Source organism: Mytilus californianus, unplaced genomic scaffold (assembly GCF_021869535.1).
Source record: "Mytilus californianus isolate M0D057914Y unplaced genomic scaffold, xbMytCali1.0.p SCAF_2, whole genome shotgun sequence".
Classification (NCBI taxonomy): domain Eukaryota; kingdom Metazoa; phylum Mollusca; class Bivalvia; order Mytilida; family Mytilidae; genus Mytilus; species Mytilus californianus.
In genome coordinates this window covers 106143731-106171365 of record NW_026262668.1, presented here as the reverse complement: position 1 = coordinate 106171365, position 27635 = coordinate 106143731, and the positions used below count along the sequence as shown (strand labels likewise).

General features: G+C 34.3%; 3 protein-coding genes across 9 annotated transcripts in view; 2 read left to right on the top strand and 1 right to left on the bottom strand.

Moving 5' to 3' along the window:
* Positions 1 to 3952, top strand: part of LOC127728518 (solute carrier family 23 member 2-like) — a 68398-nt gene extending 64446 nt beyond the window's left edge. For all 3 annotated transcript variants that reach the window (XM_052235937.1, XM_052235936.1, XM_052235935.1), the window contains exons 14-15: positions 1531 to 1626; positions 3452 to 3952. In XM_052235937.1, coding sequence (XP_052091897.1) covers positions 1531 to 1626; positions 3452 to 3702 — 347 coding nt within the window. In that variant the 3' untranslated portion in view covers positions 3703 to 3952. The remainder of the gene's footprint in view (positions 1 to 1530; positions 1627 to 3451) is intronic.
* The window catches only part of LOC127728532 (E3 ubiquitin-protein ligase TRIM33-like), a 316221-nt gene that overhangs the window by 229832 nt on the left and 58754 nt on the right, over positions 1 to 27635 (top strand). The gene's annotated exons all lie outside the window — the stretch shown is intronic.
* The window catches only part of LOC127728512 (uncharacterized), a 31628-nt gene continuing 9750 nt past the window's right edge, over positions 5758 to 27635 (bottom strand). Inside the window, exons 4-6 of the mRNA XM_052235916.1 lie at positions 18484 to 18587; positions 10452 to 10872; positions 5758 to 8591 (exon numbers count right to left, since the gene is read on the bottom strand). Coding sequence (XP_052091876.1) covers positions 5947 to 8591; positions 10452 to 10872; positions 18484 to 18587 — 3170 coding nt within the window. The 3' untranslated portion in view covers positions 5758 to 5946. The remainder of the gene's footprint in view (positions 8592 to 10451; positions 10873 to 18483; positions 18588 to 27635) is intronic.

Below are 27635 nucleotides of genomic sequence, written 5' to 3'. Positions count from 1 at the left end.
GACCTCGACCTCATTTCATGGATCAGTGAACAAGGTTAAGTTTTCGTGGTCAAGTCCATATCTGAGATACTATAAGCAATATGTCTACTATATTTGGTGTATGGAATGATTGTGAGGTGTACATGTCCAACTGCAGGTGTCATCTGACCTTGACATCATTTTAATGGTTTAGTGGTCAAAGTTAAGTTTTTGTGTTTTTGTCTTTTTTTCGCATACTGTATGCAATAGGTCAACTATATTTGGTGTATGGAAATATTTTATGAAGTACATGTCAGTCTGGCAGGTTTTATTTGACCTTGACCTAATTTCACAGTTCATTGCATATGTTAAGTTTTTATGTTTTGGTCTGTTCTTCTCAAACTATAAGCAGTAGGTCAACTATATTTGGTGAACGGAATGATTATAAGGTGTATATGTCTGTCTGGCAGGTATCATTGACCTTGACCTCATTTTCATGGTTCAGTGGTCAAAGTTAAGTTTTTGTGTTTTGGTCTTTTTTTCGCATACTGTATGCAATAGATCATCTATATTTTATGTATGGAAATATTTTATGATGTACATGTCAGTCTCGCAGGTTTTAATTGACCTTGACCTCATTTTCACAGTTCATTGCTCAGTGTTAGTTTATGTTTTGGTCTTTTTTTTTTAAAACTATAAGCAGTAGAACAACTATATTTGATGTATTGAATGGTTGTAAGGTGTATATGTCTGTCTTGCAGGTATCATTGACCTTGACCATATTTTCATGGTTCATTGGTCAATGTTAAGTTTTCTTGGCTGTGTTTGTTTTTAAGAAACTATAGGAAATAGGTCAACCTTGTTTGGTGTATGGAATGATTGTAAGGTGTACATGTATTATATCTTTGGTTTATCTGACCTTGACCTCATTTTCTTGGATCATGTTAAGATTATGTGATACTTGAAGTACAGCTTTATATTTAGGACTATCAACATAAAATCAATGGTCAGTAAAGCAGGCGAGACATTTCAGCGTGTGCACTCTTGTTGAATGTATCTTAGGACATTACATAAGATGGTCTAAGGACATGACTTAGTCCTGTGATGTTTTGAATGTGTCTTAAGTAAGCATAAATCCTAAAAATTTATCGTTAAATTTGAACATCAGAATATGTCATAAGAAGGCATCAGGATAACAATAAAATTCAAAAATGGAGTCCTTTTCTAAATAACATTTAACTTAAATAAACAGTCCTGAAACGCTGTACGAAAAGTGTTTTAACAACAGAAAAAAAATTTTTTTCTTTGCCATTAATTCCTGAATTGAAGAGTTGTTCAGTTCTAAATGACTATATATAACAGATAATATTCAACATCAACAGTATATTCACTGTAACTTTCCTTTGTAACTTTCAAGAAGTACGTTGATGAAACTAATCCACATTTTTTGGCAGGGATGATGCAACAGAAGATTGTAATATTTAATTCAAAGACTATACAAAATGAGATTGAGAACAAAACAGTGTATGATCCATACCAACATATATGTTATCTATCAGTTATTTTCTTCAGGTAGTGAAATATTTGACCAAATATTAGCAGTTTTACTTAGTACAAGTATGTTTGTTGGTGGTGTCGTAGGTTTTGTGTTAGACGTAACAATTCCAGGTAATTTAATTTTATTCTATAATCAATACATTTATACAATCATTTTCCTTAATTCTTTACTGACTTGAACCACCTCGGTGGTCTCGTGATAGTGTGTTCGCCTCAAGTGCGGGTGGGCATGGGTTCCAGCCCCGGCCGGGTCAAACCAAAGACTTTGTTATTTGCTGCTTCTTCGTTAAGCACGCGGTATTAAGGCGTAAGAGCAAAGACTTATCGGAATAATGTATGTCCGTATAGTTCATATGTCTTCCTGTGAAATATTATCTTGTTAACTTAAGCACGTTTAGAATCCGGCTCGTTTTGCCTGAGGGAGTTGAAACCTTAGTTTTTTTTTAAATTTCAAAATAACTATAACGGAATATTTAAGAAAGATTTGTTCATTGTCATGTCAGTACTGACTACAGAGCTGATGATTCTTACTGGGTTTGATAGTCCACCATATCTTTATACTTACGTCAAAATGTATTTATGATTAGTAAATATATTTGTTTATTGTATTTGGCTGCTCTATATTGCATTGAAAAGAAAGTGGAAATGAAATATTATTTGGTAAAGAAGGGTAATTGGTTGATGAAATAATCAACATGAAGCCGGTTTTGTCAATCTTGCAAAATTGTATACATGCTATATTAAATAAAGTAATACGAACATAACATAAATGCACCATATGAATATCTAAAGTCTATTTATATGCGCTGATGTTTGAAACCAAATTATTTGGAACCTACAGTACCAATCGCTGAAAAGTATTTAATCCTAAACAACAAAATACAAGACTGCTCCGCAGTAGCGAAGTATTCCCCGTGTTAAAGAAATGAGGAAATAAATTGTGTGTCACAATGTGTTATTATAGTACGATAATCAATGGTAAAAGTCCCAGAACAACCATACAAATCGTCAAATCAAAATAACGGTTTGAGATGATCGATTACACATGATGGCAACTAATGCTGCCAATTATGAGAGCTTTCTGTAAAATTGTTTCAGATGTGTTATGTTCACAAGGTGTATTTGTTACAATACTCCAAGAATAGGCCAAGTTTATAACTCCCATGAAAATGTTCGAAAACAGTATGTACATCAGACGCTCGTTCGTCTAAAAAAGACTCATCAGACGCTCGAATCAAAAACGCTAGAAAACCGAAATAAAGTACAAAGTTGAATAGCATCAAGGACCATTTGTTCATGTTTGTTTAGCAGGGTTATTCTCACTTAGACCTCATCTAAATGGATCTTTGTTGATGTTGAGTTTATGTGATACCTGTAGAAAAATCTTAATCTTAGAGACTCCCAACATAATATTAAATTGTGATCAGTAAAGCAGGCATACGTGCACTCCTGTGTTTGTCCATAGCCTTGTATGGATTGATATAGAGTAAAGGCTTTGCTCCTGTTGAAGGCGATTCTGTGGCCTTTATTCGTTTATATTCTTTCTTTACAGTCTTTTGGTCGTAGCTGTCTTACTCTCAATCAAACCACATCTCTTTATATTTTTTTATACCTTACATCGAGAAATTTTCACAGTAAACAATTAACCGCGAAATTTTCCATACGCGAACATTTTTCTGGTATTTAAATGCTTGGTTTAAGTTCATAACACGGAAATGAACAAATGTTATATTCAACTACCCTATTCAAGGCTAAAATCGCGGACAATATCCGACGCAAAAAAAAAGCGACAAACGTAATCATAAGACAAGACAATTCAATAAAAATACCTGCATTATGTTTATGAGCGATAACAAATTAACCTGGTATCATATATCAATTAATATCGATTTGGAAGTTTTTAATAAATTCTATTTATTTCTTTTCTATTTCTCAGGTTCAGTTGAAGAAAGAGGAATACATAAGATGAGAAGACATGACGTTGATGTAGCCGATGCAAAACGTGACCCAGTATACGATCTTCCTTTTATTCAACCATTTTTGGATAAAATCTCATTTATGAGACACTTACCATTCTGTCCAACATATACACCATTACAATGTAACTGTCGTAAAAATAACTTAAAGGAGGAAAACACTGAAACTCAAACAGACGGCATAGACAATGTCATATGTGAAAAACTTTGATTAAGTTAGTTTTTCTACAGTTAAAAAATTCAAATGATGCTGATGGACAATACTGGAGAGTTTTTAACTGAATATTCGGTTAGGAAATAAAGCTAAATATATAATAAGAACAAAGGTAAAGGAGAGATGTGATATGGACCTAACTTGCCTTTATTTCACTTAATTGTTACTTGGTGAAACATTTGCATGTATGTCTATTCTAAAGTTGAAACGATGCAAATCCAAACTAAATACATAAGCGTAAGTTTCACGATTTTATGAAGTAACTTTTTGGCGTTTTGTGCGATTTTTGCATGATTTTACAAATATATAACGGGAGCGAAAGTCAATTATTTAGTAAAACGTTCATCCATATTAACAACGTCTATTTTAAATATTAACTTGGTTTTTGCTATGGTTAGTAACTCAAACACAAATAATATGTTTTAAAACTATTGATAATTATCCTTATATTAATGCCATTGTTATACCATATTATTCACTGTATAATGAAACCCTTTAAGTTTAGACTTCCCACATACCTACCAATTTTGTTTGAAATATGGGTTTGAGGCACTAGTAAGCGAAATAAGGTTCTAAACTCATCTCTCATTTCGGAACCCGGGCATCAAAGTGTTTATAATGAGCACAACGTATTCAAGATGTATTTATCTTTTATTTTATCTGCATGACAACATATCACTTATAAACTATATCATTAATATTATATTTAGATATATCCCATACATTCTGTATACATATATACTTTAAAATAACATGAAAGGTACAATTTTAAATGCACCGGATGCGCATTTCGACAATTAATGTCTCTTCAGTGATGCTCGATGCCAAAATATATGAATAACTAAAATCTAATACAAATGACATTATGTTGAAGAGCAGATCAAACCAAAAAGGACCTAAAGTAGAGTCAAATCTAGATGAGGAATCAGAGCTTTGCACGAGGGAGATATGTTCCTTAATTAAAAATTATTTCCTAAATCTTGTTTCCAATGTTGCCAGATTACGCATTAGTACATTATTACCATTATGCTGTTTGGTCAACTCATATTACCGTCAGCGTTGGGTTTCGTTTTATAAACGAACCTATAGGAAAAAACGTTCAAGTAGAAAAGATTTTAAAATTACTTAAATAAAATATACATTTGGCAATCAGAATTCTTCTAACGTACTTACTGCAGTTACTTGAAAACTAGATTCCTCAAGCCACTACAACTGATTGTCCATTCACTCCAATGATCCCAGTCCCGGCTCTTTGATCCTCCAATTTGAATTTTTAAGTGTGTTTACCGTCAGACGGTATTTTGCGGTTATATACCATTTGCATATCTCAACCCTTATGCTTAAGCACCGCATCTCTTATACGCATGCAAACGAAGTATATATCTCCCATTTAAAACTATTTTCAAGGGCTTGTATTTCCTATCATGATTTCCTTGATAGAGGGTCTCTACTCACAAGAAAGATCTTAAACCAAGAGTTCCAAATGGTGAAGTTGAAATCATCCCTTCGTAAATTTTACGGACGCCATCACGAGTTGGTTGACCGTTATGGAATATCTATTTCACAGATGCAACGGATATGTTCCAATTGTTGTAACTACAATACCGTCCCCTTTTCCCCGAATGTGACCTATCGAATTATACTTATCACCGGGTTTGAACTTGCATGAGCAACACTACGGCTGCCACGTGTAAACGTTGGTTGTGCCATCGAATAAATTACTTGTGCAAGAAACTTATATTTTCTTTGAATTAAGTGAAAGCTTCAAGTTTGAATAATGTACATGCATTACAGCTTATAACTGAGCTAAAACAACTGAAACCCCGTCTCATTCAAATTCAAATTCAAATTCTATATTTACTTTGAATCTTACGGCTTATCAGTGTAATCATTCAGTAACATCAATCTTATCAAATTAAATATCCGCACTCGCTTATTTCTGTATGTATCATCGCTGCACAGAGGGGAGATTTAATTTCAATTATATTGTCAGTTACACCTGGCTTGAATAAAGTTTCAACGTATTTGTGGCAGTTATTGAGAAGGACTTCATAACTTTTCTCTTCTTGTATTGGTGTAAAATATAAAAATGGTGAAACTATTATTGATCATTTCATAAATTGATATATAAACGGTACTAAACAACTTAAAATCAGCACAATTGGGTATGAAGACAAACCACGAACAATACAATCATATAAAAAGCACAAACTATAGGACTATTTGGTAAATGGTGTTCATTCATATCACAATAATTGTTGTTTTACTTCTCTTCGGATCTTCATGCGTCAACAAACTTGTACCCTCTATTCTTGTTTGCATCTCTCCTTCTTCAACCTCTGCTTCGTGTAGACATCTTCTTGTCGTTTCCAATAACATTTTATACTTGACATCTTCTCTAGCAGTAACAAGCATTTCAACATTGTAGGACACATCAAGCTTTTGTAAATATGGAAGAGATTTCGCAGCAACTTCTACCATTTTTTTCAAAGTGTCAAAGTCATTGATTTTGTTCCGATCCAAAATAATTGTCCGTAGAGATGGACATTTCTCAATCCCATCGATTAAATCGGCTGCACCTTTTGGTCCAATGTTATTTGAGCGTAGCATTAGAGACTGTAGCCTGGGTAATGACGACATTGACTGGCCAATTGCGGTTGCATGCTTGTCTTGCAATTCATTTGCCTGTAAAATTATTTCAGTGAGCTCAGTAAAACCTGACAGTACTTTCGAATTATCTAAGATGCTTGTGTTACCGATGCCACACTGCCACAGACCTAAATATTCGATTGACTTTGCACAGGATTTCAACACGTCTACAAAAACTCCGCTTACTTCATCTGATTCATCAACAGGGACTGCAACGGCTCCTGTTCCTATCTGTCTATGTACTATCCCCACTTCGTTTTTACCGAATTCGAAATGATTCAAATGACTGTTATCTTTGATTAACCTGAAAAACTTTATCGCGCCTTTTTGACTAACATTGTTACAACGAAAATTTATTTTCCTCAACTGTTTGCTTTGTAGGGCATTTGCTAGATCCTCAGTGCCGTCATCCCCTAATCCACAATAACAGACATTGATGATTTCAAGGAAATGCAAACTTTCAACTAACATTGAGAGAATCAATCCACCATTAGGACCAAAATTGTTTTCATGAAATCTCAAAGCTCTGATGCCTGTGTTATTCAGTAGTGACTGACATAATGTTCTAAGCCCTATATCAGTTAGATCATTTTTTGAAACGTCTATGCTTCTCAGGTTCCTCAACTGTGCAAGTTCGGTTTTCAATGCCAACATACCTTCATCTCCTAACTCGCAGTTTCGCATTTCCAACACCTCAAGACTCGTCAGGTTCCTTAAACCCAATTCTTTGTTGTGATCAATCTTTCTTGTAAAAAGCTTATTGTCATTTAGAATCAGCTGAGTGATATTAGTTGACATTAGAGCTTTACATAACTTAAAAGCTTGTAAAACATCAATTCCAGTTTCAGACAGATTCAGTTCATTAACGTCAATCCCATTTATAAATGCATTCTGGAGTGATACAATATCAGCGTCCCTCACTGGAACAGAAGTAAAATCCATCTTTAACGGACCGACCGATTTAGACGTGCTTCTTGGGGAATATTTGCTTGATAACTTCTCCTCAGAATCCTCCTTAGATGGAATGGACCCAGGAATGCCATTGACGTCACGACAGACTGCATGATAGCTGACAACAAACACTTGTCTAAAGTTTTCGTGTGTTAGTGATAACTTTGCTCGAACTCTTGATTTTCTTTCGATTTCTGCTGGATCTATACATATTTCACCTTTTACTTCTCCTGAACCATGCAAGTTGATTCCTTGTGCAATGGCCAAAATGAACGACATGGTAGTGTCTGTATACTCAGGTAAACAGATACGGTTAGCAATGATTTTTTTGTTATTAAACCAGAATATTTGCATACTACCTACATCGCTGGATGGTCTATGCAGAGTAATTGTTGGAAATGTATTGATAACCTTACCCCCTGTATTTTCTGATACGTATCTGGCTGGCTCTGAGTCGGATTCCGGTACTATACTTGCCTTTTCTGGTGCGTACAGTAATGTTCTGAATTTGGTTCCTTCCCTCATGATACGGTTAAGGAGATATACTGTTTCCCTTTCCAGCTCAAAATTAAGACAATCCAAATTTCCTACCGATTCACGACATATATTGTTACATGAAAGCAATTTGTAGTACATGTATTCAAAGATAGCTGAATGTGTTAAATATTCATTTTCAGCAAGGCTTGCTATTTGGTATGGATCAAAATGTGCTCCTGCAATTAGGGGGAACATCTCCATTTTTGACAATTTCAACAATGCAGCATTCTGATTACTTTCAGTAGCAATTTGACTAACATGCTTAACCGCAAGGAAAGTCATCACTAGCGTGCTATTAAATCTAATTCTGTTTGCAATTATCATCAAATAGTTCAAACAAGCTTTCCAATCATTTTGATTGAAGCTTACTTGTTTTTCTCCTATCTGTAGATCTACATTGTCGCCATTGTAATTCAACTGACATTCATTATTGTCAACGCTGGCAAGAAGGTAAGCGAGATAATAAACGTTATGATTTCCTAAATCACGCTTGACCTCGGTTTCTAACTTGTAAATAATTGATTGATAAAAAAGCTGCACCGCCTCAAATGCACCTAACTTGGCTAGTTGTACCAAATACTCGGGTATGGAATCTCGGACAAATGGATCATCGAAGATTTGGAGCATTCTGAAAGATAAAATTCTTTGATATTCTCTCAGCGCAGTGTTTTTGTTGTGTTGTGTTAGAAAAGAACCTCCTGTCCCATGAAGAATGACAGATTCCATGGTATTTCTTGGTACCAATGGTTCTGAAAAAAACCAATACGAAACATAAGCACATCTCGATCATTCAAACGTAAAACCTTATATATGTCTTTAAGGTAGATCGTCATTTTTTTGAATAACAGAAAACAATAGGTCTAGATCTTTAATGTAATGTACAATTTTTTTTAGGAATTCATAGGACTTTAAAAGATATTATGTTAGAAAATTATGCTTTTTATCTTATTTTTACGACTGTTTTTACAAAAACAATATTTTTTGTTTGATTCATTTTTGTTTTCTTCTAAATTCTCCATTTAAGGGAGATACTTCAGATAATGTTACTTCCATACTTTTGTATGTGTTGTGAATTTACCTATTTTGTTTTGTAGCAAGTAAACTAGTCCAATCGGTGCTTTGCTTTTGTGCCAATTGGCTTTCATTTGCGCCAAAAACAACATTTCATTTGCGCCAATATTACATGTAAATACAGGTAAATAAGATAAAAAAAATAGATTTATTCAAAAGAAACTTTTAATAATAATTTTAAAACACAGTTTTTGTTTGCATAATAAAACATATTTATCAGAAATTAGTCATTATAGAACCATAATGAAAGCACTATACACTGATACGTTCGATGAAAACCATTGTTGTGTCGTTCAAAGTTTTTATATTTTTTTGTTGTCCATATCTGTTGTTATTCTGGCTTTGCAAGTTTTTTTGGTACTCCTAAACGACCTGTCCCATTTTTCTGAACATTAGATAACCTATATTTGTGGTAATCCTAAATTACGGACTAATTTTCTCTTTTTTATCCCCGAATTGACAATGTCCATCTTGACACATCAAACATGTGAACACTGTATGATTTTAAACCAAAGTGAATCTCAGTTTTGTATTAGAAATTAGTATGAACTCAATTGATTACCCAGGGGGAATACTATAAAAAAAAATCTTATTCGCGATATAGCGATGAATATTTAAACTTTTCCGTTGTATGTTACCTGTAAAAGGGCGCAAATGTAGTCATTATTTTTTTGGCCCAAATGAAATATAACCTTGTGGCGCAAATGAAAGATTTGATTTTGTAAAAATTGGTGCAAATGCAATGCGCCCAGTCCAATGACCCCAATTTTCCTTTTATTTTCTGAAAGCACATTTTATGACAATTTTGCGCAACCTGTTGCTTGAAAAACAACGTGACCCATATTTTTATTATATTTTCATAAAAGACATGATATAAACTATATTTTGGCTAATTATTCAAATATACTATCGATTTAAAGTTAGACCCCTTCTACCTTAAGGAGCTGAATTCTTTGAAAATGATTAAATCAGTAAATAAAAGATTTAGATATTCAGTGATCATTATATTGAAATCATGAAAAGCTGAAAAATTTAAATCTATATAAAATTTGAAGAAAATTTTCCAAGAAAACAAATCAGTACAAAGGTAAACCTCATGGATAGAGACGGAAGAGGTTGATGTGTACTGTATGATAACTTAATATTATTATTTCAAATCCATTGTGACAGGGTCATAATAGTGCTTTTTCCTCTTAAATAATCAAACTGTTATATTTTTGGCTAATTATCAAAATATTCTATCGATTTTAAGTTGGACCCCTACTACCTTAAGGGACTGAATAAAAATAATTTGTCATACATTTTCAATATAACATGATTTCGAATATCTGCAATTGATTCTTGTTGCTCAACGATGGATACTGAGGTTTAATTAGCATAAGTATAATATAGGACCATGTCGTACTTCGACTTGAGTTGCATTTCTTCGGAAATCATTCCGCATCCTGATAAAATGCACTGGTGACCTCAAATATTCATATTTGCTGCATTAAAACAGTAGAATAGGATACGACTCCTACTATACGTTGTAATCTTACCATTTTTGTGTGTCAGAATATCCCGTGCAAATATGTAGTCACTTTCTCTGATATTAAGTTGAAAGTGAAAGTCTTCATCTGACAGTTCTATGTTGTTACTGTGTGCCTCTATAATCATCTGTTGGCGCCTCTGTGGTGTAAGAATATCTCGTGTTAAAGCCGAAACGAGCCCGCCTGAGTGATATAGACTCCAGAAAGCATCTAATTTCTCTACTGTTTCCATTCTGAACGATATAACAATACATTTGTGGATTATTTTGTCTATTTTTGTGATGATTGTATCTGCGTAATTCATTACCTCGGGTATATCATCTTTAGTTTTCACTGAATCAAACAATTTTTCATACAACTTCCATATCACACGCTCTCGAAGATCTGCATTTGATTCTTGTTGCACATCGATGGGCAGTGATTCAGTTGGCTACAATATAGAAATTAGTGCTTTTTAAAATAATGCAAACAGTGTCTTGTCATTCTTGTATGATTTCCATATCTAAAAATGATTTAATGTGACTGATCCGTCAGAATTTCTTACTTGGTTTACAGAATGCATAATTTCATACAACGATCTATGTTGAATTTCCTCGAAAAATCCAAAGCATTCGGCATCCTGATAGAATGCATCGTGGGCTAATAAATATATCCGCTGCATTAAAACGGTAAATAGGATACAAAAAAAGACTATAAAAATTAAATGACTCCATGAAAGTTACCAAAAATTATTGCGTCAGACTAAATGTTCAGTTCGTTCCAGAGAGGGACACCTAATGGTTACCTTGTTTTATTACATTGGTAGCATTGAATTACATTGATTTCCCAGTCAAATAAAAACCGATAATTTCACATGTGAAATAAACGTGGTTATTTCACTCTCTGACGTCATACAACAATAGGCGTTGTCAAGACGTCGATAACGTCGGATCAAAACAAATTGTGAATGCGTAGAAAAAAGATATAGTTCCTTACATTTTCTACATTAATTTCATTAAAAAAAGCCATTTGCCAATGAAATAAAAAGAATAACTAATCAAAGAATTCAAATATCGAAAAATATTCAACTCGTGACCGAACAACACTGATAATTAACTCATGCGCTACGCGCATTCGTGAATTAATGTGTTGTTCGGTCACTCGTTGAATATTTTTCTCTATTTGAATTCTTCGATTAGTTATTCTATAAATATTTGCAGTACAATTTATAAGTTGTAATTTAAGTGGGTGACAAGGCGTGGAAATATTCGAGTCGCACATGCAGCATTCTTGTCTCAAATTTAGTAATACAAATCTAGACTGATTGTTTTCTGCTTTTTTGCAGTCAAAGATGGTTGAAGAAACCCGATTTACCTTAAAATTTACCTTTTAATTAAAATAGAAAATAAGGATAAAGAGTTATTCCGAAGACGTCCTTGGAGAAAACTGTTACTTAACTTTAAGGAAACTATGCATTTTTATTCCTTTCAGAATTTTGACTGACAGCCGTCTTTAAACATGCAATACTTTTTGGGCAATATTTTTTTAATTATTATTTGAATGTCCAAATGTTACGATGATTGGATGATATTTTTATCTTCCGATTATCTTCCGATACACCTTATCGCTATTTGTTCGCCATTACTGGACATCACAAAAGTTCCCGTAAAATTTTGACGTCATAATAGAAAATATCTGACGCCACAATGGAAAAGTGATTGTTGTATGACGTCAAAAGTTCAAGCGGGACAGATTCTGGGGTCAAGCGGGACAGATTTCCAAATAGCGATAAGGTGTATTATCTTTCAGCATAGTAATTATAATAACTAAATCCAAATTTCAATATATCAACCACCTTAACTTGACAAGTAATATTTGTCACAAAGTAATACAAAACCTATTTTTTTTATTATGCTAAAACAAATCGCTACCAAACGTTGGTTGAATTGTAGAAAAACAAAGGATATCCATCCATGACACAAAACCAGTACATGCACAGCAAAAAAAACACTTAAACAGCACTGGAGCAGCGCTTTAATTACTGGTCTTCATCTCAGAGTCACAGTGCGGCCTTCAACATGGATCAAAAGAAACTCTCACCTCACTGCAAGTATAATACGACCCTAGCACCGGTTTGAGCGAAATTATTGGCGAACTGAAATAATTCGGGTAGACTTTGTAAGATGTAACACCACCAAATCGGTCCCGGTCAAAAAGAACATACTGGAAAGTAGTACACATTTAAAACAAAATAGTTCCTACGCATAGAGTGTGAATATCAAAGTATGTAGAACATATTTTGGTAATTCAGGTATCAAATGAAAGGTGTAGGACAGGTGATCCTTGTAGAACACCTTTTTTACTGATGATTTCGAATAATATAAAAATGTATGATTTAATTTAAAAAGGAGGGCATATATTAACTGTTTTCCGGATATGAAGTACCTGATTTGGTATATCCAAAATTCCGGTAACCAGTATGCTGTGTAAATAACGGTATATAGACCGCGCACCAAATAAATGCTTGAATTTGAAAAATGTAACATAGAAAGAGATGATTACCACGAATAGATGGAGAGCGTCTTATTTAAATTTTAGTACACAAACTGGCCTAAAATTGAATAAATGTGCATTTATGATAGAAGTATGTTTGTCTAGTATTTTAATGACTCTACCGTTCAAAACTTTGTACCTCCATATTTTGATAACATAGAGCCACCTATAGTTTCTTATGATATGATTCTAATTACAGTGGACCTACATCGTTCAAGACCGAAAGGTTATAAACTTTCTGAAAAAAGGACCTAAATATCGTTCACCGTCGAAAATAAATTGGAAAGAGTGTCGTCAGGTCATTTAAGATGCTCTTTCATCCTATTGTAAAAATTGGTGTAAACGGGTGAAATCTGACAAAAGTATCCTGATTCTTATTTAAATAAATGTCTGAATATTGTTGATATTCGCATATCACATTTCGAAAAAAAATAGAAATAGATAAAAAGTATTACGCCCATTTCTAGGATTAAAAACAGAATTCAAGTACTCGCAAAGCATTTTGTGTTCTTACCGGCCGACAAAGCAGCCAACAATGTGGTGGTGGTATCACGTAAATATCAATACACATACCGCAGAAATTTTACCCAAAAGGAACTTACTTTAAATAAATCAATTATTAACAGCAATAACTGTCTTTTCCTAGATTTAGATATTTCAGTGTTACACGAGAAACTCTACAAAAATAATTACGATAAAAGGGGCGATTTTTCTTTCCCTATTGTAAATTTTCCTTTTTTGGACGGTGATGTTCCTTTGGCACCGTCTTACGGTGTTGATCCCAACGCATTCGCTATGCCTGTGTTTGTAGTGACGTTTTGGATTTCAATGATCGTAATCTATGTATTACTGGTTAATTATTAATTCAGGGATTTTTTTATCACAAATTACATGAATCCTTTACGAAATTCTTCGATAGATACAAAGATTTGGTTTAAAAGTTTGGCTGTACCTTATTTCAAACGGAAAAGCGCATCCTAATTTTTATGGTGATGTTGTTTACCGATCCCGGAAATTTAGATCTTGGTAAACTTATCAATCCTTTAAATAAACTTATTCTAAAAGGTTTCTAATTCAACACTGTAATTAAATCTTTGAATATCAAAATTTATTGGTATAAATTTTGATTTTGTTATCAGTAAATTAAAACACAATGTGTAAAAAGTAAACACGGAGCCTTGGCTCACACCGAACAGCAAGCTATAAAGGGCCCCAAAATGACTAGTGTAAAACAATCCAAACAGGAAAACCAACGGTCTAATCTATATAGATAAAACGAGAAACGAAAACGAAAAACACTTATGAACCACACCAACAAACGACAACCACTGAACAACAGGCTCCTGACTTAGGACAGTTGTATACAAATACAGCGGGTTTAAACATTTTAGCAGGCGCCAACCTTCACCCTAACCTGAAACAGTAGTGTAACATTACAACATAAAAAGACACACTATAAAAAATCAATTGAAATGGCTTAACGCGATCAAAAAGACATATAAACAAAAAACAAATAAACATACACTGAACGAATAAGTTGGATCTATGACACAATATAAATACAATATTGATATAAAAAAAAGATGAAGAACAATGTAAAAAAAAAATAACTTTAACATGGGTCAAAATGGCGTTAAATAAAGTAACGTACACAGGTAAATTTAAATATAATAATTTTGTTTTTAGGAGTACGGAACATTTCTTACAAAATGAATAATTTTTTTGTTCACAGTACGAGTACAGAAGTGAAAATTTATCGTCATACTAAATACTTATCAAAGGTGGTACATATTAAAAATAGTGACACAGGATATAACACAAAATAAGTAAACATTGAATAACGGAAATGCATTACAAATTGTGTCAACAGGTCAAATTAACACGAAAGTACGATTTGAGAGTACTCGCAGTTACTGAAAGCTAGTTAAAAGCCAAAAACAATTAATAAAAAAAATCATGCATCAGAGACTAAAATTAATTAAAACATCCCAGGAATTAGTGTTTTAACGCTATGACAGTCAAAGAAGACATGACTTGTGCAATGCCAAAATAAAAGTATCGACAGGCAGTAGGATAATTAGGATTTAACCTTATAATAAATATGTATCATGTTATATACTAGTATAGATAAAGCAATCTCTAGAAAATAAACGTTGATGTGTAATTATACATCCCCAAAAAACATTCGAAAATAATACAAATTTAAATATGTTTTAATTTGTTGATGACAAAATCGATGTTAGTGCCAATGTAAATAATGTTCAAAGATCTTATTACAAAATTAATAAGATAACCTCTACTAATAAGTGTGTTTAAAGGTTCGATGAGTTTAAACGGGGCACATAGTGATTTCCGCGCTTTTAGTACAATATTACCGTATAATTTAGGGTGTGAAATACCGTTTTTAATAAGTTTTCTACAGGTACCGCCAAATTTACTTTTCTACAGGTACAGCCAAATTTACTAATCAAATCTTTGTATCTATGAAAGAATTTAGTAAATGTTTTTTAGTAATTTATGGTAACGAAATCCCTGACTTAATAATTTACCAGTGATACATTAATTACGTTCGTTAAAATCTATGACATCAATACACACACGGGCATGACGAACGAGCTGGGATATATAAACAGCGTATGATGGAGCCAAAAGAACATCGCCGTCTAAAAAAGGACACTTAACAATAGGGAATGAAAAATCGTCTCTTTTGTCGTAAGTTTTAGTATGGAGTTTCCCTTTAGAAATTGAAATGTCTAAATCTAGAAAAGGACAACCACTGCTGTTTATGTTAGATTTATTTAAAGTAAGTTCCTTTGGGTAAATTTCGGTAGTATATTTAGAGAACTCTGGATTATTTAACGAAAACATATCATCAAGATAACGGTAGGTATTGTTGAATGTATCAACCAAATGTAACAATGATGTTTCTTTACTGAGTTTGGCCATAAACTGTGTTTCATAGCAATACAGGAATAAATCTGCTATCAAAGGGGCGCAATAAGTGCCCATGCACTTTAACGGTACTACAATCTGTCGATACCTATATTTTGGCATTGCACAACGCCTTAGTTCATGTTTTTATACCCCACGCAACGAGTTTTTGACCCGTCCGTCCGTCCGTCCGTCTGTCCGTCCGTCAGTCCGTCAGTCCTGTTTCTTGTCATCGCAACTACTCTCAAACCACACAACAGAATTTCACGAAACTTTTTAGATAATAAGGACATACTATGTAGTTGTGCATATCGACAGGAAATTATGATTCAATTTTTTTCTAGGAGTTACGCCCCTTTGAACTTATTTACTTTAATGTACTACTGCAACAGTTTGTCATCTCAACTGCTCTGAAACCACACAATAAAATTTCATGAAACTTTGTAGATAATAAGGACATACTACGTAGATGTGCATATCGACAGGAAATTACGATTCAATTTTTTTTCTAGGAGTTACGCCCCTTTGAACTTATTTGCCCAATATACTACTGCAACCTTTTGTCATCGCAACTCCTCTCAAACCACACAACAGAATTTCATGAAACCTTTTCAGATAATAAGGACATACTACGTAGATGTGCATTTCGACAGGAAATTACGATTCAAATTTTTTTCCAGGAGTTCAGCCCCTTTGAACTTATTTGCTTCAATATACCTCTGCAACAGTTTGTCATCGCAACTCCTCTGAAACCACACAACAGAATTTCATGAAACTTTGTAGATAATAAGGACATACTAGGTAGATGTGCATATTGACAGGAAATTATGAATCAATTTTTTTTCTAGGAGTTACGCCCCTTTGAACTTATTTGTTTCAATATACCTCTGCAACAGTTTTTCATCGCAACTCTTCTGAAACCACACAACAGAATTTCATGAAACTTTGTAGATAATAAGGACATACTATGTAGATGTGCATATCGACAGGAAATTATGATTCAATTTTTTTTTCTTATACAATTTTTTTTTCCTTACAGTTATTTTATTTCTCCAGTGACAATGTGTGGACGTGGGGGTATGTGAGCGCGCTCACTAAGGTTCTTTAATTCTCTGACTGTTAATGACGTCTTTAGACCAAATCCATTGGATGTTGGATATGTACTGATTCATATTTTAGTCTTAGTTACATGATTTTTTTATTAGTTGTTATTGGCTTTGGACTAGCTGTCAGTAACTGCGACTGTACTGAGTGTCTTTTCTGTTGTTAGGGATGTATAAATACCCTGTCACGTCCGGTCTGTGTCTTTGTTAGATGTTTTTCTGCTTTGTATCGATCTGATGAGTTAAGCCTTTTTCAGCTGATTTTTATAGTTTGTTATACCACTGTCCCAGGTTAGGGGGAGGGTTAATCGCTCTCAAACATGTTTAACCCCGCCACATTCTTTATGTGCCTGTCCCAAGTCAGGAGCCTGTAATTCAGTGGTTGTCTTTGGTTCATGTCTGTCATATTTGTTTTTTCGCAAATTGTTCTGTTATGAATTAGGCCGTTAGTTTTCTCAATTGAATGGTTTCACATTTTTCATGTCGGGGCCTTTTATAGCCGACTATATGGTATGGCTTTTTCACATTGTTGAAGACCGTACGGTTGCCTATTATAATTACCAATATCCAGTTCATTTGAAGTTTGTTAAATAGTTGTCTTATTGGCAATCATACCACATTTCCTTATTTTCATATTAGTGATTATATCCAATATCAAATATTTTCAATGATTTTGTATGAATTAAAAATCTCGAAAATCACAAACATATCTTAGTATCAAGAATTCATATTTCCTCTTTTTTATTTTGTATCATAATGAAGTTATCTTTAAGCAATAAAGAAGCAGTCAACGTTCCAATACCACAGCTGGTTTTGTGACAGTGATGAATATTCAATATTTTATGCCAATATTTGACTTATAACTTGATTTAAAAAAGATATGTTTTTCAAACCTTTTCAGCCATATTAGTAAACTTCCTGGAAATAAGATGAAAAATAATAAGAGAAAACGGTATGATATTTCAATAGATAATATGGCAATTTCATGAGGTTTCCAATCTCTGGTATTATATGCCTCTGCTCCAACCACCTTCAAACATGGTCGCTAGTTGTACTTTAATAGTATTTATTAGGTACCTATTGCTACCACGACGTGGTTAAATGATACAGTTGTATTCCTCCTTTCATTCAAGTCAGCTGAAAGACATTTCCTCAATAGCCAAAAGTAATTCTTAAATCTAATCGATGCATTTCGAAGTATCGATTTGAAACCTTACAGTCCTGTTAAGCAATCAAAACCAGAAATTTTGTAGTTAAGATATCCTTAATTTTCTTGGTTTTCTTGGCATGCTTTTTCTAGGTTTAAAAATTTTGGCTCAAGATAGCCCTGTTATACCATTTTAGACACTTTTCTCTAAATAAATGCAACAAAAGTGTTTGTCCCCGGGGAAAAGTGATATATTTTACAAAGAACGTTGATGAGCTGGTAGAGACCAATACAAATGTAAAAGATACTACATTTGTAAGTAACTTACCTCCTCTGTTGATGGTGATTTGACAGGAGTTTGTTCTTCTTTTTCTCCACATCCATGTCCATCTATGCACTCTCCTATTGCACCAACTGTGACATTCAATTGACCTGCAATTTATTATATCTATACATTTCTATAATTAGATATCTTTCAGATAGAGACCACTATCTTGAAGGCCCTGATTTTGGATCTCCTTTTGTGTTAATCTCTCCTTAAAACAAAAAACAGACTTTATAAATAGGTGAGTCTGAAGCGCTTTTCTTGATTTACTTTCATCAGTAACGCTCAAACACCAAATTTTGAAAGCAAAGGATTTATATAACCCTGAATACGTGAGGAACTTTATGACCAAAAGGACATAAAAAGAATGGTAAAATCAATCTAAGCTCAAATATTTGAAAGGCTATTTTTTGCGTTGACGCCTTCCTACGACGTCATAACGCCGATGCCATTTTTTCGGCTGCACTATTTTAGAGATTATTTTTCGCTCAACTTTGAGACCATAATTAGGCATGAAATCTTCACTGACGGCCAGAATTATTTACATCTATGCAAATTCTTAGCTTTTGTGTGCTTGTAGGTGCAAACATTTCTCAGAAATATCCAAAAGTAATGATGAAATAAACTACAATTCCATCCTAGATGACGATGACCTTCTGGCCGTGAAGATTTTATGACAACATTGGGTCTCCTTTAAAAGGAAAAATGATGGCTTCGACTTTATGGCGTCGTAGGATGGCGTCACAGCAACAAATTAAAACAGCCTTTCAAGACGTCATAATTATTTGGACTAATTCTATTACTAACGGAATTGTGGTAGGAATATATCAATTGCCCAATCAGTAATGGTTAATTCAAAACAAGAGGCTGTAGAGTGACAGCAAACCGGATTTTCCTGCAGAGGTCGAACCCTGAACATTTGAGCAAGTATGGACACAACATTTCAGCTTAAAACAGCTCTGAATTTGGATTGTGATTGAATATTTAAAATAGATTAATATCCAATTAATAATGAAAATGATATTTGCAAATCTGAACCCCAAACAGGATCATGTAAAAATTAAACATTAACACACACGACAAAAATAAAATACCACATAAAAACTGTGACATCTACCTTCATAACACACATGCCTTAAAAAAATAGTTAAAAAAAAATTTTGATGTTATCATGTGTTCATGGAATAAGTTTGAGTTATTTCCCTTTGAACAGAAATATGGTTTAACATAGTACTCTAACATTAGATATGATTAATAGTTCTCTAAAATTAGATATGATGTAACACAATGTATATCTATTTTCAAATTATATTCAAATATAATTAATAGTTCCAAATATTTAAGTCTCCCAAACGAAGTTTGGGAAGACTTATTGTTTTTGCTCAGTTCTTATTATTATTATTATTCTTCTTCTTCTTCTTCTTCTTCTTCTTCTTCTTCTTCTTCTTCCGCCGCTTTTAAATTTGAACTTGTCCGCACCCGTTCTCCAAAACCGCTTGTCGGATTAACTTAGGGTTTCACAATATGTTAGACTAACATGTCTAGTGGTGCAATCAGGGTTTTGTTTTTGCAATGGGGTTTATAAAGGGGTACTTTGAGGGGCAAAAAGAAAAGAGGGTTTTACTATAGAACCCTATGGGATTTTATTTTTTTAAATTTTCAAATGATTATAAATTGAAAACCGTTCGTGATAGACACAAACTTTTTAATTGAAAATGTTCTAAATGATAAAGCCCATTAAATGAAATACAGGGTTAGTCCCCAGGGGTCACCCCCACCCCCTGCCATTTAAGAAAGTTCTTATACCTTGTAAGTGGTCAAGATCCCCACCCCTAAACCATATATATTCTGGTTTGTCATGCTAAGATGGTTTGAATGATATACAGGGTTAGTCTCCAGGGGTCATCCCCACCCCCTGTCATTTGAGAAAGTTCTAATATCTTGTAAATTGTCGAGATCCCCACCCCTAAACCATATATATTCTGGTTTGTCATGATAAAGCACATCAAATGAAATACAGGGTTAGTCCCCAGGGGTTACCCCCACCCCCTGCCATTTAAGAAAGTTCTAATATCTTGAAAGTGGTCAAGATCCCCACCCCTAAACCATATATATTCTGGTTTGTCATGCTAAGATGGTTTGAATGACATACAGGGTTAGTCCCCAGGGGTCATCCCGACCCCCTGCCATTTTAGAAAGTTCTAATATCTTGTAAATGGTCGAGATCCCCACCCCTAAACCATATATATTCTGGTTTGTCATGATAAAGCACATCAAATGTTATACAGGGAAAGTCCCCAGGGGTCAGCCCCACCCCCTGCCATTTAAGAAAGTTCTAATATCTTCTAAGTGGTCAAGATCCCCACCCCTAAACCATATATATTCTGGTTTGTCATGCTGAGATGGTTTGAATGATATACAGGGTAAGTCCCCAGGGGTCAACCCGACCCCCTGCCATTTGAGAAAGTTCTAATATCTTGTAAATGGTCGAGATCTCCACCCCTAAACCATATATATTCTGGTTTGTCATGATAAAGCACATCAAATGTTATACAGGTTAAGTCCCCAGGGGTCACCCCCACCCCCTGCCATTTAAGAAAGTTCTAATATTTTCTAAGTGGTCAAGATCCCCACCCCTAAACCATATATATTCTGGTTTGTCATGCTGAGATGGTTTGAATGATATACAGGGTAAGTCCCCAGGGGTCATCCCGACCCCCTGCCATTTGAGAAAGTTCTCATATCTTGTAAATGGTCGAGATCCCCACCCCTAAACCATATATATTCTGGTTTGTCATGATAAAGCACATCAAATGTTATACAGGGTTAGTCCCCAGCGGTCACCCCCACCCCTTGCCATTTGAGAAAGTTCTAATATCTTGTAAATGGTCGAGATCTCCACCCCTAAACCATATATATTCTGGTTTGTCATGATAAAGCACATCAAATGAAATACAGGGTTAGTCTCCAGGGGTCACCCCCACCCCCTGCCATTTAAGAAAGTTCTAATATCTTCTAAGTGGTCAAGATCCCCACCCCTAAACCATATATATTCTGGTTTGTCATGCGAAGATGGTTTGAATGATAGACAGGGTTAGTCCCCAGGGGTCATCCCGACCCCCTGCCATTTGAGAAAGTTCTAATATCTTGTAAATGGTTGAGATCCCCACCCCTAAACCATATATATTCCTATTTGTCATGTCTCGAACATTTGAATGACGTATAGGGCCAGTCCCCAGGGGTTCCTCCCCACCCCCAATATTCTAGTATCTTGTAAATGGTTGAGATCCCCACCCCTAAACCATATATATTCCTGTTCGTCATGTAATGAACATTTGAATGACGTATAGGGCCAGTCCCCAGGGGTTCTTCCCCACCCCCAATATTCTAGTATCTTGTAAATGGTTGAGATCCCCACCCCTAAACCATATATATTCTGGTTTGTCATGCCAAGATGATTTGAATGATATACAAGGTTAGTCCCCAGGCATCACTAATGCATATAACTTTACTGGACCAAACCAATTTTCAATGGACGTTGCCCAATGTCAGGCGACCCTGGGAATAACTTATGGGAGCTTCGTTTGGGAGACTTCGTAACAGCATCCTGTTACAATCATTTCTTGTTTTTCTTTCATTTGTCACAAACTAATACAGATCTGCAACTTATCTATCAATGTCAACAACTTTAAATGTAATGAAATATATCCTATAATAACTAGAGGCTCTCAAGAGCCTGTGTCGCTCACCTGTATTTACTGATGCTTTGGAAATCATGTAAATAAAGGTTAAAATCATAATTAATAGTATTAGATATTAGATATTATAATGATATCTAAGATAAAAAAAAAAAACTGCAAAATTTTTGTAAAATTACTAACTCATGGGCAGCAACCCAACAACGGGTTGTCGGATTCGTTTGAAAATTTTAGGGCAGATAAATCTATATCTGATGAACATTTTTGCCACCAGTCAGATTTGCTCTAAATGCTTTAGTTTCAGAGATATAAACCAAAAACTGCATTTTACCCCTATGTTCTATGTTTAACCAAGTCGGCCATGATGGTTGGAAGGCGGGGTCATCGGACAAATTTTTGAAACTAGATACCCTAATAATGATTATGGACAAGTATGGTTAAATTTGTCTCAGTAGTTTCAGAGAAGAAGATTTTTGTAAAAGATTACAAAAATTTACAAAAAATTGTTAAAAATTGACTATTAAGGGCAATAACTCCTAAAGGGGTCAACTGACAATTTTGGTCATGACAACTTATTTGTAGATCTTTCTTTGCTGAACATAATTGCTGTTTACAGTTTATCTCTATCTATAATAATATTCAAGATAATAACCAAAAACTGCAAAATTTCCTTAAAATTACCAATTCAGGGGCAGCAACCGAACAACAGGTCGTCAGATTTGTCTGAAAATTTCAGGGCAGATAGATCTTGACCTGATAATCATTTTATCCTACGTCAGATTTACTCTAAATGCTTTGGTTTCAGAGATATAAGCCAAAATCTACATTTTACCCCTATGTTCTATTTTTAGCCATGGCGGCTATCTTGGTTGGTTGGCGGGGTCATCAGACACATTTTTTAAACTAGATACCCTAATAATGATTGTGGCCAAGTTTGGTTAAATTTGGCCCAGTGGTTTCAGAGGAGAAGATTTTTGTAAAAAGCTAACGACGATGGACGACGACGACGACGACGACAACGGACGACGGACGCCAAGTGATGAGAAAAGCTCACTTGGCCCTTCGGGCCAGGTGAGCTAAAAATAGATTATTATTTAATTAAAGGAGTTCACTTCATAAAAAAAATATATATATATATATAGCATTCAGAAAATTAGTTAATACAGAATAACAAACAAACCTACCTCAAAATTGTTCAAACAATTTACCAAAAAAAGGAAAAAAAACCAAAATGTCATTTATCATTAATACAATGTCTTTTAAAAATCTTTAAAAAAATGAGTTATTTCCCTTTGAACAGAAATTGATTAATTCATCAAAAACTGAATTCTTGGGAAAGGGCTATAACTGAACAACGAGAAAAGCTAAAATCGTGAAAATTGAACTTGACCTTTATTAAGTCACAAGAAACAACATATCTAAATTTGAAAAAAAATTCTTTAAAGCATATTCATGTAAATGAACGGACACTGTTTGGCAGCCGCCCGCCCGCCCGACGTACATCCCTAAATCAATAACCAATTTTTACTTCGAAAATTCGGTTAAAAATGCTTCCTAAATAAAAATAGGTTGATATTTGTATACTTCATTTTACTTTTGTTTACAGGAAAAATTAAATCATTATAAATATACATGTAGGTCATTGCATGGCCTATAAATTATAATGATAAGTATGGTACGATTTAGTGAGAACAAAACAAAGATCTCATCTAACTACTTTTGTGGGATTTCAGTACTGTCCATAAGCTTTTTTTCTAAGTTCGTCAACTAATCAACGAAACCTTGATGGCCAAATGGTCAAATAGAATTGATGTGAAACCAAACGACACGTACAGACATTAGCTTCGTGCTACTAATAGCTTATTAAGTACCTAAAAAACACAGATTTGAATAAACAAAGGGACAAAGATTTGAGTTGCATGAGCTTACAGCACACAGATTTGAGGAAAGGGCATATTTTGAGGCTGGACATAATTACATATATACTGCTTTAAAAAAAATATATAGTTACACCACTGTCCCAGGTTAGGGGAGGGTAAGGCGCAAGCAAACTAGTTTAACCCCGCCACATTCTGTATGTGCTTTTCCCAAGTCAGGAGCCTGTAATTCAGTGGTTGTCGTTTGTTGCTGTATATCATATTTGTTTTTCTTTCATTGTTTTGTACATAAATCATAATGTTTTACATTTGTTATTTCGATGCCGTTTGTAGCTGACTATGCGGTATGGGTTTTGCTCATTCTTGAAGGCCGTACGGTGACCTATAGTTGTTAACTTCTATGTCATTTTGTCTCTGGTGGAGACAGTTGTCTCGTTGGCAATCATACAAATCTTCTTATTTTTATATATACTAGAACACCCCCACCCCCCCCCCCCCCCCCCCGACATTGTGGGTCCGTGACTGAATCAAAGTACCTACTACGCCTCATATTTAGCCTGGATTTTTAGTATTTGCATTGTCATCTGATAAAGTCATGCTGATTATAAGGTGCACAGTTTTCTCTGCTTTCAAAATCCCGTTCTGATTTTTTTTTAATACAATCGGAAACTACATGTGACTGAATTTAGTAATGCCAATCCCTGTATAATGACGAAGTTCAGGTGTGATTATGACCCGTGTATATAGCAAATCCCGAATACACCGTTTGGGGGTGCGCCTGACAGAGGCGGAACGTACAGATTAGGTAACAGGTAACAGGTGACATATACTATTGCTATCGGTATATAGCTTTTCTCAAAAAAGTAGCCGTCTCATAGCTGATGAAATTTGAAGATGTTTTTCCATGCACAATAGCATTGTATAGTGAATTACAAACAAGAGGCTGTCAGAGTGACAGCAAACCGGATTTTCCTGCAGAGGTCGAACCCTGAACAGTTGAGCAAGTATTGACACTACATTTTAGCTTAAAACAACTCTGAATTTGGATTGTGATTGAATATTTGACACAGCATAGGTTTGTGACACAAAATGAATGAGGTCAAAGAACTGAAATATTTGAAATTGGACATTTAAATACCTATTATGGTCCAATATCCAAAATCTAAGTACATATTAGAATCAGCATATCAAAGAACCCCAAGAATTCAATTTTTGATGAAACCAGACAAAAGTTTAATTTAGGACCCTTTGGACCTCAATGTGGACCAATTTGATAAAGGAGCCCACAATCCAAAATCTCTCAATTCATGGTTAGATTCAGCATTTCAAAGAACCCCATAAATTCAATTTTTGTTGAATCAAACAAAGTTTAATTTTGGACCCAGATTTGGACCAACTTGAAAACTGGGCCCAAAAATCTAATATTTAAATACAGGTTTAGATTCAGCATTTGAAAGAATCCTATATATATTTAATTTATGTTGAAATGAAACACAGGTTAATTTTATCCATAATATTTTCTGTGCAAAGGGAAATAACTCAAACTGGATAAATAGTTCTCTAAAATAAGATATGATGCAATTTTTCAAATTATAATCAATAATATAATTACATCAACCAGTTTAATTCTCTAAAATTAGATATGATTTAACACTCAAACATTGTTAGAATCAGCATATCAAAGAACCAAAGAATTCAATTTTTGATGAAATTAAATAAAAGTTTAATTTAGGACCCTTTGGACCTCAATGTGGTATTATCTTATTAATAACGAAAAGAAATACAGGTTTAGATTAAGTATTTCAAAGAACCTTATATATATTCAATTTATGTTGAAATCAAACACAGTTTAATTTTTGACCCCGATTTGGACCAACTTGTAACTGGGCCCAAAATCAGAAATCTAAATATATGTTTATCAATAGACAATATAAACTTAGTTTTTAAAGGAGTTCACGTCATCAAAAATAAATATATAGCATTCAGAAAATTAGTTTTTACAGAATAACAAACAAACTTGCCACAAAATTCTTCAAACAATTTACCAAAGAAAAGAAGAAAAAAATTCAAAATTTTATTTATCATTAATACAATGTCTTTTCAAATCTATACAACTTATCAGTAACAAGAAATAATTGTAACAGGATGCTGTTACAAAGTCTCCCAAACAAAGCTCCGATAATTCGTCATTCCCATGGTCGCCTGACACTGGGAAAAGTCCAGTACAAATTGGTTTGTGATATGCAAAAGTGACACCTATGGACTGACCCTGTATGTCATTCAAATCTTCTTGAAAATACGAACAGGAATATATATGGTTTAGGGGTGGAGATCTCGAACGTTTACAAGTTCTCAAAAGGCGGGAGGGGTGTGATCCCCAGCGGACTCGCCCTTTATTTCATATGATTTGTTTTTTTGTCCCATACAAGAATATATATGTTTTAGGGGTGGGGATCTCAATCGTTTACAAGTTCTCAAACAGGAGGGGGTGGGGTGACCCCAGGTGACTCGCCTTATATTTCATTTGATTTGTTTTATTGTCCCATACAAGAATATATATGGTTTCGGGGTGGGGATCTTGACCTTTAACAAGTTTTCAAAAAGAAGGGGGGTGGGGTTACCCCAGGGGACTTCCCCTCAATTTCATTTGATTTGTTTTATTGTTCCATTCAAGAATATATATGGTTTCGGGGTGGAGATCTTGACCACTTGCAAGTTTTCAAAGAGAAGGGGGTGGGGGTTCTCCCAGGGGACTTCCCCTCAATTTCATTTGATTTGTTTTATTGTCCCATACAAGAATATATATGGTTTCAGGGTGGGGACCTTGACCGTTTACAAGTTTTCAAAAAGAAGGGGGAAGGGGGTTACCCCCATGGCCTCCCCTATATTTCATTTGATTTGTTTTATTGTCCCATACAAGAATATATTTGGTTTAGGGGTAGGGATCTCGACCGTTTACAAGTTCTCAAACAGGAGGGGGTTGGGGTGACCCCAGGGGACTTGCCTTCTAATTCATTTGATTTGTTTTATTGTCCCATACAAGAATATATATGGTTTCGGGGTGGGGATCTTGACCGTTTACAAAAAGAAGGGGGGTGGGGGTGAACCCGGGGACTCCCCCAATATTTCATTTGATTTTTTTTCTTGTCCCATACAAAAATATATATGGTTTTGGGGTGGGGATCTCGACCGTTTACAAGATAAAAGCACATTCTCAAATTGAAGGGGGATGGGGTAAGAATATATATGGTTTAGGGAGACTTAATTATCTACAAAATGTCTAATAATGAAGAGTAAATTTCAAACTTCATTTATACAGTCCTACTAGTAAATTTCAAACTTTATATATACAGTCCTACAGATCTTATCAGGAAACAGAAAATTTTCAAATAAATCTGTCACTCCAATGATTATCATATGCTAAGATATAACCCAGATCTAATTAATAATTAATAATGTAATTAACTTCAAAATGTCTAATAATATAGCTAATAATCATCACCACTGAGGAAATAGAAATTTTTCAAATAAATCTGTCACTCCAATCTTTATTGTGAGATAAGACATTATGCTTAGTCAT